At 41.9% G+C, this 19,679-nt stretch overlaps 1 protein-coding gene across 9 annotated transcripts in view; it reads right to left on the bottom strand.

Annotated features, from left to right (window-relative positions):
• The window catches only part of htr4 (5-hydroxytryptamine receptor 4), a 211,707-nt gene that overhangs the window by 167,979 nt on the left and 24,049 nt on the right, over positions 1–19,679 (bottom strand). For all 9 annotated transcript variants that reach the window (XR_013548048.1, XM_078411113.1, XM_078411112.1 and 6 more), the window contains 5 exons: positions 17,579–17,660; positions 5,929–6,078; positions 3,605–3,805; positions 2,233–2,386; positions 279–841 (listed from right to left, as the gene is read on the bottom strand). Coding sequence is in view for 8 of the 9 variants with exons in the window: in XM_078411113.1 (XP_078267239.1) it covers positions 279–841; positions 2,233–2,386; positions 3,605–3,805; positions 5,929–6,078; positions 17,579–17,604 (1,094 nt within the window). In the remaining variant the exon portion in view is untranslated. The remainder of the gene's footprint in view (positions 1–278; positions 842–2,232; positions 2,387–3,604; positions 3,806–5,928; positions 6,079–17,578; positions 17,661–19,679) is intronic.

The raw sequence follows: 19,679 nt of genomic DNA, 5'->3' as shown, positions 1-19,679 counted from the left end.
TACCATACATCCATTGTTAATATTTAAATTCATTTGATCCACTCTGTAGTAAAGGATCTGCACTGTATTTTCCAGACACTGCCCATAAGCGTATGCTGAAAGTTGGTGTTATGATGTCTTAAATCTTACCACAGTGAATAATGAATTAATAACAGGGACTGCAAGAAGAAATGTATATTTACCAAGATAATAAAGGTATAGTTTCAGTTAATATTGAAAGTGTGCCCTTGCCTTTACTTGCACTGCATAAAAGTGAATATTTAATGTACAACACTTACCTCAATACATGTGTTGATCCATTGATTGTTGCTGTAGAACAGGGTATTGTCTGTCCCAGTAAAGAAGATCGCCTGTTCCTCTCACCACAGCACAGAATTATTAGGAAGGCACGCCTGAAGGACTTGTTCAAATAAGCGTACAGAAATGGATTCAACCCTGAATTAATGTACCCAAGCCAGAGGAACGCCGTCCAAATCTTGTCTGGGACAGAGTAGTTTATAAATGGGTCCACAATATTTGTGATGAAAAATGGTGCCCAACAGAGGCAAAAACATCCCATAATGATGCACAGAGTTTTGGCTGCTTTGGTTTCAGTCTTCATTCTGTGATTGCTGTGATGGTCAGCATGTTGTCCAGACTCGTTTGAGGTGCCTGCACGTTTCAACATTTCAATCTGCCGGGCATGTTCTCTGGCAGTCACGTATATCCTTTGGTAAGCCAGTACCATTAAAATAAGAGGTATGTAAAATGCTACGACTGAGCACGTAATGGCATAAGGTTTGTTCACCATAAAGACACAGTATGTTGTGTTCGTGTCATTTTGGAATTTTCTTACCTCTACCTGCACAGGAATGAAAATCAAAAGTTTGTTATGCAATCGAAGGAAACAATTCAATCAAAATCCAAACACCTCTGGAAACATAAGTACTTCTTACAAGTCTAAATTAAAAAAAAAAAATTACTGAGCCTATTTCAAAGTTTTCTTGCCAAAGTAACATTAAAATGTGGTCTGATCTTTACTGGCAATCAAGCACCTGATGGGCAACATTGTTTGTATGCATTGTACAAGGCTCTCAATGTAAGCACTCTGTAGAGTTATGTCAAGAGGTTTCCAGGAGAAGTGAGATAATGCTTCAAGGATGTCTTCAAAGCCTTGAAAAGATGTATCATCAAGGCAACTCAAATTGAAGGAGAAATGCCTCTAAGCACTTGGTATCTCTCCTGCAGCAATATATGGCGGGGGGGGCAAATGAAAACAATAGAAGAGCTATGCAATAATTTAATAATACCAATAGAAAAGCTATGCAATAATTTAATAACACCACCTCCACCCACACCTCCCCACCTGTGGACCCTGCATCAACATCATTAGACACTACAGACCTTAAATAAAACATATCTATTTATGTGTCTGTCTTTTACATTTTTTATTTTTATTTTTTATATTTTGTGTCTATCTTTGGGATAAACCAGCATCTGCAGTTCCTTTTTATCAATTAAAATATACATGCTATGAACGAACAATTGTTGATGATGGAGGACAAGAAGGGAAGATGGAGACAGTGGGAAGACAATGGTGATGTGATGGAGCTCAAATACATTGCATTCAATTGTATTCAATCTGAGGAAGTTTCTGCCCATTCAGCACTGGATACCAAACAAGTCAGTCAGAGGGGTTGAAAGAGATGGGCTGAGGTAGAATTAGTGTTATTGGCATACATATGGAACTGGATATGCTTCAGATGATATTGGTGACAGGAAACGTGTAAAATTAAAATTATTGTTAGCTAAAGACAAATTCTTGGAAGATTCCAATGTTTCTTGTGCAGGAGTGCCAAAGGCCATTGGAGGTGATCTTTGCCCAAGACTGGATAGATAATGATCACTCAGATGAAGGTTCCCCCATTCAATTTGATGATATAGAGAGTGTGAGGAGGATAGTTCAAACCATTCATGCCAATGGTTTGAAAATAAATTGGGATGGGATCATTTCCCAAGTTTCAGTTCAACAGGATATAACTTGTGATTTTGATTCTGGGTCCTTTCTGCATTGTAACAGGACAGAGCCATATTGATGGTGTTTAAGCAGATAGTTGTGAGAAGACTGGGTGTGGCTTTGGGGCCTGACATCTCCAAAGAAATTTCATACTTACAAGTTTCCAAAATAATATGAAATGCATCAGATTTCTTATCACGAGGCTGTACATTTTTATGAGGCTGTATATTTCTTACCAGTTCCTGAATCCCAATACTATTCCAGCCTTGCATGATAGGAAGGAATGAAATAAATGAAGGAATGATCCAACAGCCTCCAAGCATTATAATAACACGTGAGGGTGTCATCTTGTTCCCGTAAACCAGAGGTTGGCAACAAATGGCGTAGTACCTGGCAAACAAAGCAGAAAATGCATGTTCATTAATTACATCTTCCAATAATTATGCCCATTCTTCACACAACAATCTTTTTCCCTGCCAATCCATCATTCCAACGCTGATCTCCTCAGTCACTTCAGGTCCTTCTTTATGTCATGGAGTCAAGTCTGGATGTAAATTATTACCTGCCAGTTTCATGTTTTTCTTCTAAATTGATCAAATGTGAAGTTAGGTCGAATGGGATTAGGCCAGTTAGGATTGCAGCAGTCGTTACAAATTCTAACACGATAAGAGGCTTTGTAATCAAGGCAATGTAGGAGGAAAGGAAAATTTTTGCAGACACAGCACAGAGCGCAGTTTGTCATATGGCAGAATCATTAAAAGGAGTAAAAACCTTCATGCAAAATATATTCTTCACAAGTATTACATAAACTACGACAACTGGACAATGCCTAAAAAAACCAAAAAGAAAACAATGAGAAATTTAAGTCTGTGATTAATCCTATACATTTTGAGGCTTGTAAACTATTTCTTATTAAGACATTCATTGAATTTTTAACATAAACGTGCTCTGATTTTGCCGTGCCTTAAAATTCTCATGTATCATCTAAAATACATAAGTATGTGGTCACCAAACAATATTGTGCCAGACCAATCACTAAATTGGTGAGGCTATCCCAAAGAAAATTTTATCATATCACAAAAAAAAGTTAATTCTTGAAGTTGATGCGTTGGATGCAGGAGAAATGGGCAGGAATAAAGACCTGGGCAACTTTGACAGGGGCCAAATTGTTATGGCCAGACGACTGGGTCAGAGCATCTCTGAAACGGCAAGGATTATGGAGTGCTCCCTGTCAGAAGTGGTGAGTATCTACTGACAGTGGTCCGAGGAGGGACAAACCACAAACCGGCGACAGGGTGTTGGGTGCCCAAGGCCGACAGGGTGTTGGTTGCCCAGTGCGAGGGCAACGAAGGCTATCCCATCTGGTCCGAACCGACAGAAGGTCTACTGTGGCACAAGTCACAGAAAATGTTCATGGTGGTCACGGGAGGAATGTGTCACAGTACACAGTGCATCGCACCCTGCTGCGTATGGAGCTGCACACGGAGGACCAACAGCATATTAGGCAGGTGGCCATAATGTTTGGCTGATCAGTGTAAACCATTAATATTACATCTAAGAAACTCTTTAAAATAGTTAGAGCCTCAAACTGTATGTGGTTTAACCTACCTATCTAAAGCAATGCAGCAGAGATGCAGTATAGATGCTGTGGTTAGCAAGACATCCAAAGAAGTGCGGACAAGGCAAAACGTCTCTCCATATATCCAGTTCTGTTGAATTAGTTCAATAGCTCCGAATGGCATCACCATGACTGAAACAAGCAGGTCAGCAAAGGCCAAAGAGACGATAAAGTAATTAGTCTTGATCTTCCTATAATGGATGACATAATTTTTTTTAACTCATTACAATGATAGAAATTATCCCAAATAAAGAAATCATAGTCCTTTTGATTTTCTCCTCATAAAACATGCAATGTTTTACGTAAATCCACAGTCTTGCCGAGCTTTTGCAAAGCTGCTTCTTGAATAACATTTACATGCATAAGATTGCAGTCTACTTTTTTCTACATAACTTGAACAACCACTAATTTTTTCAGGTCCAATTATTTTCAATGTCTTATTATGTAGTTATACTCCTCAGGTTAGTGTGATTCTTTTACTTATGCAGTTCAGTTTGCATGAATATATCAATGGGTACTTTTCTCCTCTTCCAAGAATGTTTATGCATTATCTGATTGTGGAATAATGCATATGTTATAGGTCTAATCTGAACATCAGGTTTTATTTTGGTGTCTTGCACAAATTTACACTTTATGCTATTCATTTTCATTAAGCAGTTCAATAGCTGCTTGGGAAAATTGAAAGAACAATCGGGAGCTAAATTGGCCAGCATTTGCTAGCAGCAATATATATATGCCCAATGTATATGCCTACTGGTTTGTCCACATAATCTATGCTTCCTGCTAATTATTATGATGTCAATAACCAACTCTCACCATGCTTCACCAAAGAATAACACCAAGAGATGCTAAGGTCAGTTCAAGTTACTGCTGTATGACACATGTTTGCACTTTAAACATTGGACTTTAGAGATACAATGTGGAAACAGGTCCTTTGGCCCACCGAGTTCACAATTAGCACCATCCTACACACCAGGGACCATTTACAATTTTACCAAAGCCAATTAACCTTCAAACCTGTATGTCTTTGGAGTGTGGGATGAAACCGGAACACCTGGAGAAAACCCACGTGGTCATTGGGAGAATGTTCAAACTCCATACAGACAGTACCCATAGTCAGGATCAAACCGGGTCTCTGGCGCTGTAAGGCAGCAGCTCTACCTGGAAATTGATTTGTGGATGGAACATGGAATAGAGTGGAGGCTATTCCATTGCCTTAAGAGCCTGCACACAGGATTTCTGATTTCTGGAAACTTTGGTGGATAAGATAAAGAAGGGGAGAGGTTTACTAATCACAGGGGACCTGTGATTCATTCAAACATATAGTGTGTTTATCTGTTTTCATAATTATTGAAGTGTAAATCTGGCAGTGTAAATCTAATCAAATTTCTTGTAACCTTGGCCAAATAAAGAAAAGTTGCTGCCTGAGAAGTCCGAGATAATCTGCTAGAGGTTGCACTGCATTGGTAACTTGCTGAGAGCACAGACATATGCAATAGCAGGTTGCAATTGACCTTATGTGAGAATAACTCACTAAACCTGTCAGAGTTTGTCCATTCATATCATATCATATCATATCATATATATACAGCCGGAAACAGGCCTTTTCGGCCCTCCAAGTCCGTGCCGCCCAGTGATCCCCGCACATTAACATTATCCTACACCCACTAGGGACAATTTTTTTTTTTTTTTTTTTTTTTTTCACATTTACCCAGCCAATTAACCTACATACCTGTACGTCTTTGGAGTGTGGGAGGAAACCGAAGATCTCGGAGAAAACCCACGCAGGTCACGGGGAGAACGTACAAACTCCTTACAGTGCAGCACCCGTAGTCAGGATCGAACCTGAGTCTCCGGCGCTGCATTCGCTGTAAAGCAGCAACTCTACCGCTGCGCTACAGTGCCGGGCCATTTTCAACAGGATGAATGTCACAATTACTGCCAAATAACACTTCAAGCACTTGCAAATATTGTTTTGCAAGTGTGGAATCTCTTTGCTTCACCTTGTAACTAAACTCTGAAATTCCCACTAAATCTTCTGTGCCTCTTTAGCTTCATCTCTTCTTTAATAACACTCATTAAAATTTACCACTTTGACCAAAACTTTGGACATTAGCTTTGATATCACTTTATGTAATGCGGAGACAGATTTTTTCATATTTCTTGGTATGTTTTACCCCACCCATATTAAAACTTCTGCAAAATTACAACTTGTTGCTGTAAAGAAACATTTGATAGTCACTCTGAATACGGAGAAAATTACAACAACGCTCTTGAGCATTGATTTCCATTGCTTTACAATGTAATCACTTACCGCAGCTGCCTATCCTTGCAAACAGCTACCATAACCAGCAGATTTCCCAAAATAGTCATTATTATAATAGCGGAAAGAAATGTGATGAGGATTGTCTTCTGAACCATAGAGAAACCAGGGGTTCCATGTGGCTTACCATCACTTCGTGCACTGAAAGCAAAACAGAAACCAGAATTGGTTAACTTCATGTACAAAACTTTGATCGGAAAGAATCATCAATATCAAGGTTAATCAAATCAGTTAAATAGCAAATGATAATCCATAGGAAAATAAGAAGATGGAGGGAAAGAGACGAGTGATGTGAAATTAGCAATTAATTGTAATGCGATGGACATTTTTTTTCAAAAGGGCTAAATAGTTAATCTCTGAAAATATAAGGTAGATTTTCCATTCTAACTTCTAAATTAAGTTTATATTGCAGAGAGCTTTGAACAGCTAATTTGCCAGATGTTGCAAGATCAGGTCCTCTCCTTGTTCAGCAAGAATATATTTGATGAGTGTTTCTGGAATGTTCTTTTACCATTTCGGATTTCCTACATCTTTGCTTTTTGTTTCTTTTGTGGCCCACACCACATGTGGAAAAGATATCCAGTGTAGATGACACGTTTAAAGAGCTATTGCTCAAATTGAAAGGTAATCGATCTATCCTGGAAAAAAAACTGCCAGATTTTAGTAACCAATTACACATGACAGGAAATATGCAACTGACACTGTTTGTTATGCTTTTGCAAACTAGACTTGCCAGTTTTTTGGATGTGACAAATCCCTCACAGCACACACAAATTTACAGATACTAAGAACTGCAGGTGCCGGTTTACAAAAAAAGACACAAAGTGCTGGAGTAACTCATTGAGTCAAGCAGCAACTCTGGAGGACATGAATAGGTGATGTTTCGGGTCCCGACCTCATATTTCGATGGACAGCCAATAACCCAGCAGTATGAATATTGATTTCTCTAATTTCAAGTAACCCTTGGATTCCCTCTCTCTCTGTCCCTTCCCCACTCTAGTCATCCTACTAGTTTCACTGTCGTTCTACCTAATTGCCCTGTTTGTATCCCCTTGTCATCACTTTCTCCACAGCCAACAATGGACCATTGTGGGCTCCATCATTTCTTGATCATCGATGCAGGCTTTGATTTGTTCTTTGGTTACCTTTCATTCACTTGTTCTTTGTATCTTTTCATAACTCTAGTTCCCCTCTCCCCTGACTCTCAGTCTGAAGAAGGGTCTCGACCCAAAATGTCACCTATTCCTTTTCTCCAGAGATGCTGCCTGACCCGCCGATTTATTCCAGCATTGTGTCTATTGTCACCTATCCATATTCTTCAGAGCGGCTGCCTGACTCACAAAGGTACTTTGTGTCTTTGGAATTTATGATCCTCATCCAATTTCTCTGGATAAATTGTTCATGTGGCAATGCTATATTCGCAGAGGGAATTCCATCATCAAGATATGACTGCCACCTGTATAAGCACTGAGAGTGCACCTCATCATGGTGTACCTAGCCTAGGTTCCTCTTTGGATCGTTCACCTTGTTGTGGTGAAGAGGCTTGTGTGCCCCCATGATTCCGAGAGCGATGCCGTCGGAAGCACTAGCTTCTGGTAGGACCACCCATGCCAGTAAGGTCGAGGATGAGGGTCCAGACTAAGAATGATCCAACCTACAAGACCTCAGCGGCGGACCAGGCGGACAAAGTTATCTTGAACTCAACGGCTGTGAAGGTGGATGAAAGCTGCAACAGATCTATCAGCCCTAGTGAGACCACACCTGGAGTATTGTGAGCAGTTTTGGTCTCCAAATTTGAGGAAGAACATTTGTGCTATTGAGGGAGTGCAGCATAGGTTCACGAGGTTAATTCCTGGGATGGTGGAACGTATGTTGAAAGAATGGGGCGACTGGGCTTGTGTACACTGGTATTTAGATGGATGAGAGGGGATCTTATTGAAACACATAAGATTATTAAGGGATTGGACACGCTAGAGGCAAGAAACATGTTCCCAATGTTGGGGGAGTCCAGAACCAGGGGCCGCAGTTTAAGAATAAGGGTTAGGCCATTTAGAACGGAGATGAGGAAAAACGTTTTCACTCAGAGAGTTGTGATTCCGTGGAATTCTCTGCCTCAGAAGGCAGTGGAGGTCAATTCTTTGGATGCTTTCAAGAGAGAGTTAGATAGACCTCTTAAGGATAGCGGAGTGAAGGGATATGGGGAGAAGGTAGGAACGGGGTACTGATTGTAGATGAACAGCCATAATCACAGTGAATGGCAGTGCTGGCTCGAAGGACCGAATGACCTACTCCTGTGTCTACTGTCTACTATCTATCGTCTACTGTCTATTGTCTTGACTGCATATTACGATCAAAGTGACACAGAGGACTGGCAAAGGAAGAATGGATCAGTGTCGCTGCAAGTGACTGGGCATAGATCTGCATGATGCTTGCCACCAATAGTCATTGGATAAACTGCACATTCAGTGAATAGATTTCCCCTTCCATTCAGAAAGTGCTGGCATAGTGATATGGAATACCCAAGATAATCTGATTGCAATTCATGCAACTGTGAGCCTTGAGGACATCAGTACCACAACTGAATTTCCTCCTTCCTAGAAGCATCGAGTCATGCAGCATAGAATCAGCCCCTTCAGCCCAACTCATCCATGGCCAAATCTAAGCTAGTTTTATTTGCCTGCGTTTGGCACATATCCTTCTGAACCTTTCCTATCTAGGTACATGTCCATGTGTCTTTCCAATGTTATTATGGTACCTGCCTCAATTACTTCTTCTGACAGCTCGTTCCATACACTTTCTATGTGAAACCTTTGTCCCTCAGGTTCCTATTAAATCTTTCCCCTTTCACAGGCCTAGACCTATAGAGTATTCCCCTTCTGCATTCACCCTGTCTATTCCCCTCATGATTTTAGGCAGCCCCATAGGATCACTCCGCAGCCTCCCACCCTCCAAGGAACATAGTCCGAGCCTGCCCAACCTCTCCCTACAGCTCACGAGCTTGTGTCCTGGAAACAACCTCGTAAATCTTTTCTGCACTGTTTCCAGCTTAATAGCATTTTTCTTATAACAGGGTGACCAAAACTGAGCTTAATACTCCAAGTACGGTGTTCATCAACATCTTGTATAACTCATGAATAGGTAAGATTTAGAGGGATAGGAGCCAAATTCAGGCAGGTGGGATTACCGTAGATTTAGCATCATGGCCAGCATAGACAAATTGGGCCAAAGGGCCTATTTCCTTGTTGTGTGCTTCTTTGACTGTAACTGTAAAATAATATCCTAACTTCTATGTTCAATCTATCTCTGTCCTGCCCACTCCCCTAACATCAGTCTGAAGAAGGGTCTCGACCCGAAACATCACCCATTCCTTCTCTCCAGAGATGCTGTCTGTCCCACTGAATTACTCCAGCATTTTGTGTCTACCTTCTATGTTCAATTGCCTGACTGATGAAGGCCAGCTTAGCAAAAACCCTATCTGCCTGTGATGATACTTTCAAGGAATTAGGTACATACTCATTGATCTCTCAGCTCTACAAGAGTGCCCAAGGCCCTACCATCCAATCTTCTATTTATTAGGGAGTTGTTAAATATTCTTCCTGCCATAAGGAAACCTTTTAATGGGTTGGATCCAAAGCCCTCCTCGTCCCTCTTCTCTCGGTGTCTTTTGTTTTGGCTGCCACCCCTTGTCATCAAGCTTTCAACCAGCCAGACCTCTCAAAGCTGAGGAGACTCAAAGGCTACACAACACCAGCAGGAGCTAAAAGCCATGAACTAGCGGTCTAAAAGGATAAAGTAGCAACTACCCTGTACCAAGCAGATAAACCTTTAAAATAATGTTACTGTAAAATCCTTACTGTTTTTGAAGGCCATAATTGGGTAGCAAAACCATCTAATTGTGAGTCACATGAAAAGAAGAACATTTCACAATATGCTTATAAAAAGCATTTTGAAATTTCTAGCCTGAGCTCTGGAGGTTAGAGGAGAAGTTTGCTCTAACATGGCAATAGACACATCCACACGGAGTGAATGCCATCTACCCCTTGCCTTGAACCCGTGGCACCATCATATGCCCCATGGTCAAATTTCCTGCTCATGCCTTCCACTAAATGACATTGTGTCGTTCACTCATTGCATCGTTGGACAGCCTTCAAAACAAATTGTCTGTTTGAATTTTGTTTGTTTTTATCAACCAATGGAAACACATTTCCATTTTTCTCCCCATTACTCTTTAAATGAATACCTGTGTCTGACCTTCATCTTTTTGAAACAGGCATTTTCACATCTGTGAAAAAAGGGCTTCTGGTGATAATGTATTGCCTGATCTCAACTTTGCTGCTATTTTTCTGTCCCTCTGCACCACTTCTCTCATTACTTCTCTGAACGATAAAGATTTAATAAAATCAACTGGTGCATAAAACTGTTGAGAACTTTTTCTATCATGCTGTGTTATAATTTGACCAAATGTTCCACTGTTTCTCATTGTTAATGTTTACATCCTAGATTGCTGAGGGGAATTTGCACCATATATTTGATGTTCATAACATAAAATAAAGACTCTGTGATGATAGAAAAAAGCTTTTGCAGAGGATGTACATTATAGTTCATATTTATTGTAATTCATCCACAAACATAGAAACCTTGTCCATAGTGATCACTGTGTGAATGTGTCATGTAGGAATCCTGAAATAAGGCATGAATGAAAATACCAACAATACTAATTCCTTTTCTGATGCTTATTTTTGCATGGAATTGTGCAGTTGGGGCAGCATTGTGGCACAGCTGATAGGGTTGCTGCCTCACAGCATCAGAGAATCGTGTTCGATTCTGTTCTCAGGTGCTGTCTGTGTGGAGTTCGCATGCTCTCCCTGTCACTGCATAGGTTTCCTCCAGGAGCTCCTCTTTCCTCCCACATCCCAAACACATGCAGGTCTGTAGGTTAATTTGCACTTGTAAGTTGCCCCTTGTGTGTAGGGAATGGATGAGAAAGAGGGGATAATAGAACCAGCATGAACAGGTAATCGATATTTGGTGTGCACTCGGTGGCAAATATAGACTTATTATGGGGAATCCCAACCTGGGAGTGCATGAACCTGTGTGTACAAGTTTACAAGTTCACAAGTTATAGTAGTAGAATTAGGCCATTCGGCCCATCGAGTCTACTCCGCCATTCAATCATGGTTGATCTCTGCCTCCTAATCCCATTTTTCTGCCTTCTCCCCATAACCCTTGACACCCGTTTTATCAAGAATTTGTCTATCTCTGCCTTAAAAATATTCACTGACTGGGCCTTCACAGCCCTCTGTGGCAGTGTTCCACAGATGAACTACCCTCTGACTAAAGAAGTTCCTCCTCACCTCCTTTCTAAAAGTGCCCTTTAATTCTGAGGCTAGATTCTCCCACCAGTGGAAACATCCTTTCCACATCCTTTCCACATCCGCACTATCTATGCCTTTCATTATTATGCAAGTTTCAATGAGGTCCACCCTCAACCTTCTAAACTCCAGCGAGTAGAGGCCCAGTGCTGTCATATGCTCATCATATGCTAAGGTGCAGGTGAGGTGTGGGAAGGGATATGTTCCATCTAGTGATAAAGCAAATGCATTAGGCTCCATCATTTTGTTTTCCACATGTAGCCTCTGTGCATCATGTTGGTTGCACACAACTCCTCTGGGGGAAGGAAGATTACCTATTAAGATGAGATATCTCACACTTACCTTTGAAAGCTCAGTGACATTGCAATAACTGAGGGCCTGAGGCAAAACTAAGAGGTTATGTGGATAAAATTCTCAGAAAGATTTGAAAATGGCCAAAATTTCAAGCTACTTCCTTGAAATTTCGTCCAAAAAACTTGTTTTTTGGATGACAAATAAAGATATCTTGAATCTTGAATCTTGAATTTATTTGTGGAGAACAATTCTCTCACAATATTTTTTCTGAGGGTTTGTTACCATGACTTTGGACGTTTGCTAAACCGGATCCTGTATGAGAAGTACATGACACTGTCTTGGTACTTATCAGCCTTTGTCGACACCTCCGGCTGGACATTGGAAAGGTGGTCACCAGCAGAAGGAGTCTGCTGTTGAGGGACATGAAAGTAGGAAGTGAGGGTGGGACAGAGAGAGGAGCAATAGCACAGTGCAGCCTGCAGGTGGCACTGAGAGACGCAGTCCACAAGACCCATGAGGCAGGTGATTGCTAAGTGCATGTGAGCTCAGCTTCCATATAAGCCCACTGGAATGAGCAGGCATATAGGTTTCAGTCTTTGGCTGGATTGCCACCAATGCAGGATGTAATCAACTCCACACACACGCAGTGGTCCAGGCTTGCAAAGATCATTGAACATACGGAACATAAGGACTGCCAGGAGGGTATTTGTGCTGGTGTGCACAAGATTACAAGGAACTGCCACAGTGGCTATGTGTCTGCAAGCACTGTTCAGTGATAATCATCAACAGAAAAGAGAATTGCTGTGGAGCAGTAAGATTGTGTAATGTACCTTGAGGAGTTCCAAACACACTAATCTATATTACATATTACATAGACAATGGAGCTCATGCATGCATGAGATAAAGCTGCAGGGTGTTTCAACACTGTCTTTCTGTGTCGACAATGTGGGCAATGCTGTGGAGTATCAAATGTGGTGATCAGATTATTCCATTGATACATTAACCATGGCCATGCACATTATTGCCGATCTATCTGCTGTCTTCCATTGGTTTATTATCACAGCGATCTGTCTCCTCCAGCACAATGGAAACCGTGTGGTTTGGCTGTGAGGGAGCTAAATGTGAAAGTAGAGATAGAAATGGGAATCCCATCTCACTCATTGATCCATACCCGTTTCCAATGAAAGCCGAGTCTTCCCTTGTACAGATGCAATGAGGACACAACTTGGGAGCAAGCACGTGTGGCGGCGCCTAACGCCTGCGGCTCTCTGGCAGTCTGTTTGTCTTTTTTTCCTTTTTTTTGTTTGTGTCGGTGTTGGGATGGTTTTTGTTTCTGTTTTTGGCTGTGTATGTGTGTGGGGGGGGGGGGTGTGTTGGGGGGGGGGCGGTGGGTGGGGTGGGGGAAACCTTTCTTTTATTAGGTCTCTTCCCCGGGGCGCAGCTCGGCAGCGGTGCCTTCCATCGCCCGGCGCAGCTCGGCCGCTGGACTTAACATCGACGGCGCGGCTCGGCCGCGGGACCTGACAGTGCCTGGCGCGGCTCGGCCGCGGGGCCTTCCATCGCCCGGTACGGCCGCGGGACGGTTCAGCGCTCAGTGCGACTCGGCCGCGGGGCCTTCCATCGCCCGGTGCGGCTTGGCCGCGGAACGGTTCAGCGCCCGGCGCAGCCGCGGGGCCTTCCATCGCCCGGCGCGGCTCGACCGCTGGACTTGACATTGCGGGCGCGGCTCGGCCACGGGATTTAACATCGCCGGCGCGGATTGGCCGCGGGACGTTTCAGTGCCCGGTGCGGCTCGGCCGCGGGACGTTTCAGTGCCCGGTGCGGCTCGGCCGCGGGGCCTTCCATCCCCTTGCGGGGGCTGTGCGTGTCGGTCGCCTTGGTAGGGGTTGAGCTGCCTGTCCGTGGGTGCGGGGGGAAGAGAGTGGAAGTTTTGTTGCCTTCCATCACAGTGAGGGGGTGTTTGGAGTCACTGTGATGGATGTTTGTGTTGGGGTCGTGTGTCCTGTGTTCTTTTCTTTTTATGCTGTGTTTTGTGACTGCTGAAATTTCGTTCGGTATTTATGATTCTACCCCTGCACTGCTCTGGTTTTCTATCTGCTAACTGACTTTTCATCCTAATTAGTAAATTACCCCGAATATTCCTTTGGAGTCTCTTTGCATCCCAATTTCAAACATTGCTACTTGATTTTGCCTTATCAGCAATTCTGGAAAATCTGTATTTGGCCCCCTCAGCTATTGATGACATTATAAACCCTTGAGACCCACGCATCAATCCCTGCCATACACCACTGGTTACAGCATGCCAATCCGAAAAGGATTTGTTTATTTCTGGTCATTCTTTTCTCTCTATTACCCAATTCTCAATCCATGCTGGTATATGACCCCCAAGTCCATAAATTCTTGTTCATCAACTAGACCACATCCGTACACCCCCTCACATCTAATCTATCAGGTAGTATAAGAAAATAACTGCAGATGCTGGTACAAATCGATTTATTCACAAAATGCTGGAGTAACTCAGCAGGTCAGGCAGCATCTCGGGAGAGAAGGAATGGGAAATAGCTCCAATTTATTAGTCAAATACAAATCTATGAATCCAATTTGAGTCCATTCAGTCATATTATTATATTCTAAATATCTTGCTATTACAACCTTTATCCTAAATTCCAGCATTTTCCTTAACTACTGATATAAGGCTAACGGATCAGTCATTGTCTGTTTCCTGACTTCATCCTTCCTTAAATAGATGTGTGTTTTCTACCCTGAATTCTGCAGAAAACATCACAGAATCTATTTTGGAAATTGATAACCAGTACATCAATCATCTTCAAAGTCACCTCGTTCAAAACACTGGAATGTACACCAAGTCTTTGGCATTTATCAGTTTGCAGGCTCATTGACTTCTGTGGGTAATATTTTTCACTCGTAATTTCTTTTATTTCCTCAATTGCAGTGAAATCTTTGGTTCTCCAGCATTTCTGGAAGTGTTTGTGTATTTTCTTTATAAAGACATGAATTATTTGTTTAATTACCCTGCCATTTCCCTATTCCATATAAATTCTTCCATCTCTGTAATGACCCATGCGTGCCCTACTTGTTTTCTCTTTTTTTACATATGTGTCGAAACTTTAACAGTCTGATTTTGTTTCCATATTCTATTTAATGATTCAATGTTTTACATTTCTTCATGAATTTCTTGGTCATCCTTTCTAGAACTCAAGCTTCTTTGCAAATTTATAACAATTTCCCTGAGATTAAAATCTTAACGGAATATGCATTTGCAAAAAAAACCTTGTAATTTTTGCTGAAATTATACCCTGATTAACTCATCCCTTTCCACCCAAACTATCCCCTCCCCAGGTACCTTCCTCTGCAACAACAGGAGATGCAACACCTGTCACTATACCGCCTCCCTCGACTCTGTCCAGGGACCCCAACAGTCCTTTCAGGTTAGGCAGAGGTTCACTTGCACCTCCTCCAACCTCATCTACTGTATCCGTTGTTCAAGATATGAATTCTTATACATAAGCAAGACCAAACGTAGACTGGGCGATCATTTCGCTGAACACCTTCGCTCAGTCCGAACAGATCTCCCAGTTGCTAGATACTTTAATTCTCCTTCACATTCCCACACTAACCTTTCTGTCCTAGGCCTCCTCCATTGTCAGAGTGAGGCTAAATGCAATTGGAGGAACAGCATCTCATATTTTGCTTGGGCAGCTTACAACCCAGAGGTATGAAATATTGATTTATCTAATTTCAAGTAACCCCTGTATTCACACTCTCTCCATCCCTCCCCCACCCAAGTTGCACCAGCTTCTCATTCTCACCCAACAAACAGCTCACAATGGACTGCTTCCTTTATCATCATTACTGTTTTGCATATCTTTCATTCATTGTTCTTTATCTCTCTACATCATCGTCTATATCTCTCGTTTCCATTTTTTGTGTGACTTTCAGTCTGAGGAAGTGTCTCGACCCGAAACATCGTCCATTCCTTCCCTCCAAAGATGCTGCCTGTCCCGCTGAGTTACTCCAGCTTTTTGTGTCAACCATTGTCTTTGCACTGTCACACATATCAAGTCAAGTCAAGTCAAGTCAATTTTATTTGTATAGCACATTTAAAAACAACCCACGTTGACCAAAGTGCTGTACATCTGATTAGGTTCCAATGGAAAAAAAAAAGAAACATACAGTAGCACGCAAACAGTTCACAGCGCCTCCTCAATGAGCCTCAAACGCTAGGGAGTAGAAATAGGTTTTGAGCCTGGACTTAAAGGAGTCGATGGAGGGGGCAGTTCTGATGGGGAGAGGGACGCTGTTCCACAGTCTAGGAGCTGCAACCGCAAAAGCGCGGTCACCCCTGAGCTTAAGCCTAGACCGCGGGATAGTGAGTAGCCCCAAGTCGGCCGACCTGAGGGACCTGGAGTTAGAGAGGGGGGTTAGAAGATTTTTGATGTAGGGGGGGGAGTGTCCATTTAGGGCTTTATACATGAATAGGAGGAGCTTGAAGTTGATTCTGTACCGTACAGGGAGCCAGTGGAGAGAGGCCAGAATCGGGGTGATGTGGTCCCTTTTACGGGTACCCGTCAGGAGTCTCGCTGCGGCGTTTTGGACCAGTTGCATGCGGAACACGGAAGATTGGCTGATCCCAGTGTATAGGGAGTTGCAGTAGTCTAGGCGGGAGGAAATGAAAGCGTGAATGATTTTTTCTGTGTCGTCGAATTGGAGGAAAGGTTTGATTTTAGCTATGGTTCGAAGTTGGAAGAAGCTGGCTTTTACCACAGCGTTGACTTGCTTATCAAATTTTAATGCAGAGTCAAATATCATGCCGAGGTTTTTGACATGCGGTTTGACTAGGCAGGATAGACTTCCAAGACTGCCTGTTATCAATTTGATGGAGTCGGGGGGACCGAATAGGATGACCTCAGACTTGCTCTCATTTAATTGGAGGAAGTTCTGTGCCATCCAACATTTTATGTCCTCAAGGCAGTGTGAGAGGCTGTTTAAATTTGACTGGTTGTTGGGTTTCAGGGGGAGGTAAAGCTGAGTGTCATCGGCATAGCAGTGGAAAGAAATGCCGTGCCTTTGAATGATTTGGCCAAGGGGGAGCATGTATAGAGAGAAGAGAATGGGGCCTAGGATGGAGCCTTGTGGAACTCCGCAGGAGAGGCTAGCTGGAGCAAAGGAATAACTGCCTTCCTAATATAATGCAGTCTCCCTAACTGCAACAGCCAACATGGCCCATTAGGTTCTCTTTTTTGGGTTCTGTTTCGTTCCATACTGGGTTAGCCTTCCCAGGAAGCTTCATCATTCCTGCCTTTAAATTATTAGAATTGCGATCTGTTTTCCATCTAACTTGCTCAAAATATAAGTTAGGATCATAAATAGTGCACAGACTATGGGATTGGTGCAGTTCAGTCACAGGAGTCATTCATTTCAGCAGCTTGGCAGATTTCCAGCAGAGCTCTAGTATTATCATTGGCCTAGGGTTATGCAGTTGTGCTTACCATTTATATAGTTGTGCACACTATTTTATTTATATGACAAAATTATATCAATGCAGAAAATGAAAAAAAAATGAGTGAAACTTTTGGCATAATGGAATATTGATATACCTACTGTATAATAAAGTTTCATTTGCTAGTTTAAGTATTTTATCAAACAGCAGATTAGTTAATGTAAGAAAATAACTGCAGATGCTGGTACAAATCGAAGGTATTTATTCACACAATGCTGGAGTAACTCAGCATCTCAGGCGAGAAGGAATGGGTGACGTTTCGGGTCGAGACCCTTCTTCAGACTAGTTCATTATTATCATTCATGAAGGTTTGATGTTTGAACAAGGCTACAATCAGGTTGATATCCATTAGTTTATCTGAAATCAATGCACCTTTTAAAGATTTAACTCCACAATAAATTTTTGGAGACTAAAACAAGCATGTTGAGATTTTTCCACGATATTACTTTCATACCTCTCATTTACATCAGCTCCATCCATCACAGAGAGTGAACACGTAAATATCCAATGTTAGTGCCCATAAAAGATAACTTGCCCTATGAACAACAGAAAGGCAAACAATTATTTCAAATACATGTTTTCTTCTTTACATTTTTTTAATCCGCCCTAAAATTACAACTTAATTCAGTTAAGATATCTGCTTTAAATTGTTTTTTTTTGTCATTTCTTAGCAACATCTGAAGAGCTTCATGGATAGTGAATTTACTTCCCTTTTTGGTATGTTTTCCCTTTCTTTCAAAATAGAGGTGATTCTTAATTGAAATCAATTACATCAGAGTAATTATGATATAACTGAAACACTTGAAGTATACAGTATACAAAGCATACAAAATCTTGCATCCATGGATCACAGTAAAGTGGAGTGTAAGACAATCTTTGAACACTAAAAGGCCATTTGAATCATTTTTCATTGGATATTCAGAAGGTCTAGACATCACAATCACAAGAGAATAGGCATTAGGCAAGCCAATGGGAATAAAGGCTGCTTTCTCTCCTGAACCCTATGATCTGAATCCAAGGATCCTAAATTAAAGAGTGGCAGAGATAGAGAATGCATGGGTTCTGATTTTCCAAAAGTTTACAGGTTATGTAAAGTTCTCAGCTGACTGGAAAATCACAATTGGAATGTCTTGCTTCAAGAAAGGTGGAAGGCAAAAAAGCAGGAAGCTATATGTCAGTTCGCCTAACATCTGTCATGGGAAAGATGATGGAATTTATTATAAGGAAATAATAGCAGGACATTTGGAAAATCATAATACAAGGCCAAGTCAGTGGATATTTTTAAGGCAAAGATAGATTGATTCTTGATTACTACATGGGATTAGGAGGGTGAGACAGATCAGCCATGATTGAATGGCGGAGTAGACTTGATGGGCCGAATGGCCTAATTCTACTCCTATCACTTATGAACTTATGACAACCTAGTGGAGACAATATGGTTTTATGAATGGAAAGCGATAAAACACATTGCAGGAGGAACTCAATGCTTCAGGAAACATCTGTAGTGGCAAATGCAGAGACAAAATCTCAAATCGTTTCCTGACCCACTGAATTCCTTCAGCAGCTGCTTTTTGCTCAAGATTCCAGCATCTGCAGTCTCTTGCATCTCCATTTGTGAAATGGAAGTTGTGATTGATAAATAATAGATTCTTTGAAGATGTAATGAGCAAGGTAGATAATGGAGAATATAAAGTTGCAGCATAGAAGTATGAGTATAGAAGTTGGGAGGTCATGTTGCAGTTGTGTAAGACGTTGGTGAGACCGCATTTAGAATATTGTGTTCAGTTCTGGGCACCGTGCTATAGGAAAGACGTTGTCAAGCTTGAAAGGGTTCAGAGGATATTGCCAGATCTAGAGGGTCTGAGCTATCGGGAGTGGTTGAGTAGGCTGGGGCTCTATTCCTTGGAGCGCAGGAGGATGAGGGGTGATCTTATAGAGATGTATAAAATCATGAGAAGAATAAATCGGGTAGATGCACAGAATCTCTTGCCCAGAGTGGGGGAATCAAGGACCAGAGGACATAGGTTGAAGGTGAAGGGAAAAGATTTAATAGGAATCTGAGGGGTAACTTTTCACGCAAAGGGTGGTGGGTGTATGGAATAGGCTGCCAGAGGAGGTAGTTGAGGCTGGGACTATCCCACCATTTAAGAAACTGTTCGGCAGGTACATGGATGGGACAAGTTTGGAGGTATATGGATCAAACGCAGGCAGGTGGAACTCGTGTAGCAAGGATAAGTTGGCCGATGTGGGCAAGTTGGGCCAAAGGGCCTGTTTCTACACTGTATTACTCTATGACTCTATGACACATGAAAGCACTGAGTAACATCTGCAAACCCATAATGCACTGATGAAGTCAATGTACAGATATAACGGAGTTTTCAACTGGTTCAAAGAATGGAGAGGTCTACTTGTATCCCTCTCAAAAGTACCCAAAGCCAATGAAAGTCAAGGTAAATATAAAGTTGTTGGTCAAAATTATACTTTACCATTTATTCCCCTGATAATTTCCTATTCACATTCTGTTCTTCAACTAGGAAATTTCAAGCATTTTTGAG

The sequence above is a fragment of the Rhinoraja longicauda genome, chromosome 14 (assembly GCF_053455715.1).
Source record: "Rhinoraja longicauda isolate Sanriku21f chromosome 14, sRhiLon1.1, whole genome shotgun sequence".
In the NCBI taxonomy this organism is placed as follows: domain Eukaryota; kingdom Metazoa; phylum Chordata; class Chondrichthyes; order Rajiformes; family Arhynchobatidae; genus Rhinoraja; species Rhinoraja longicauda.
Note: the sequence above shows the minus strand (reverse complement) of the source record. Positions and strands in the feature narration are given on the sequence as shown.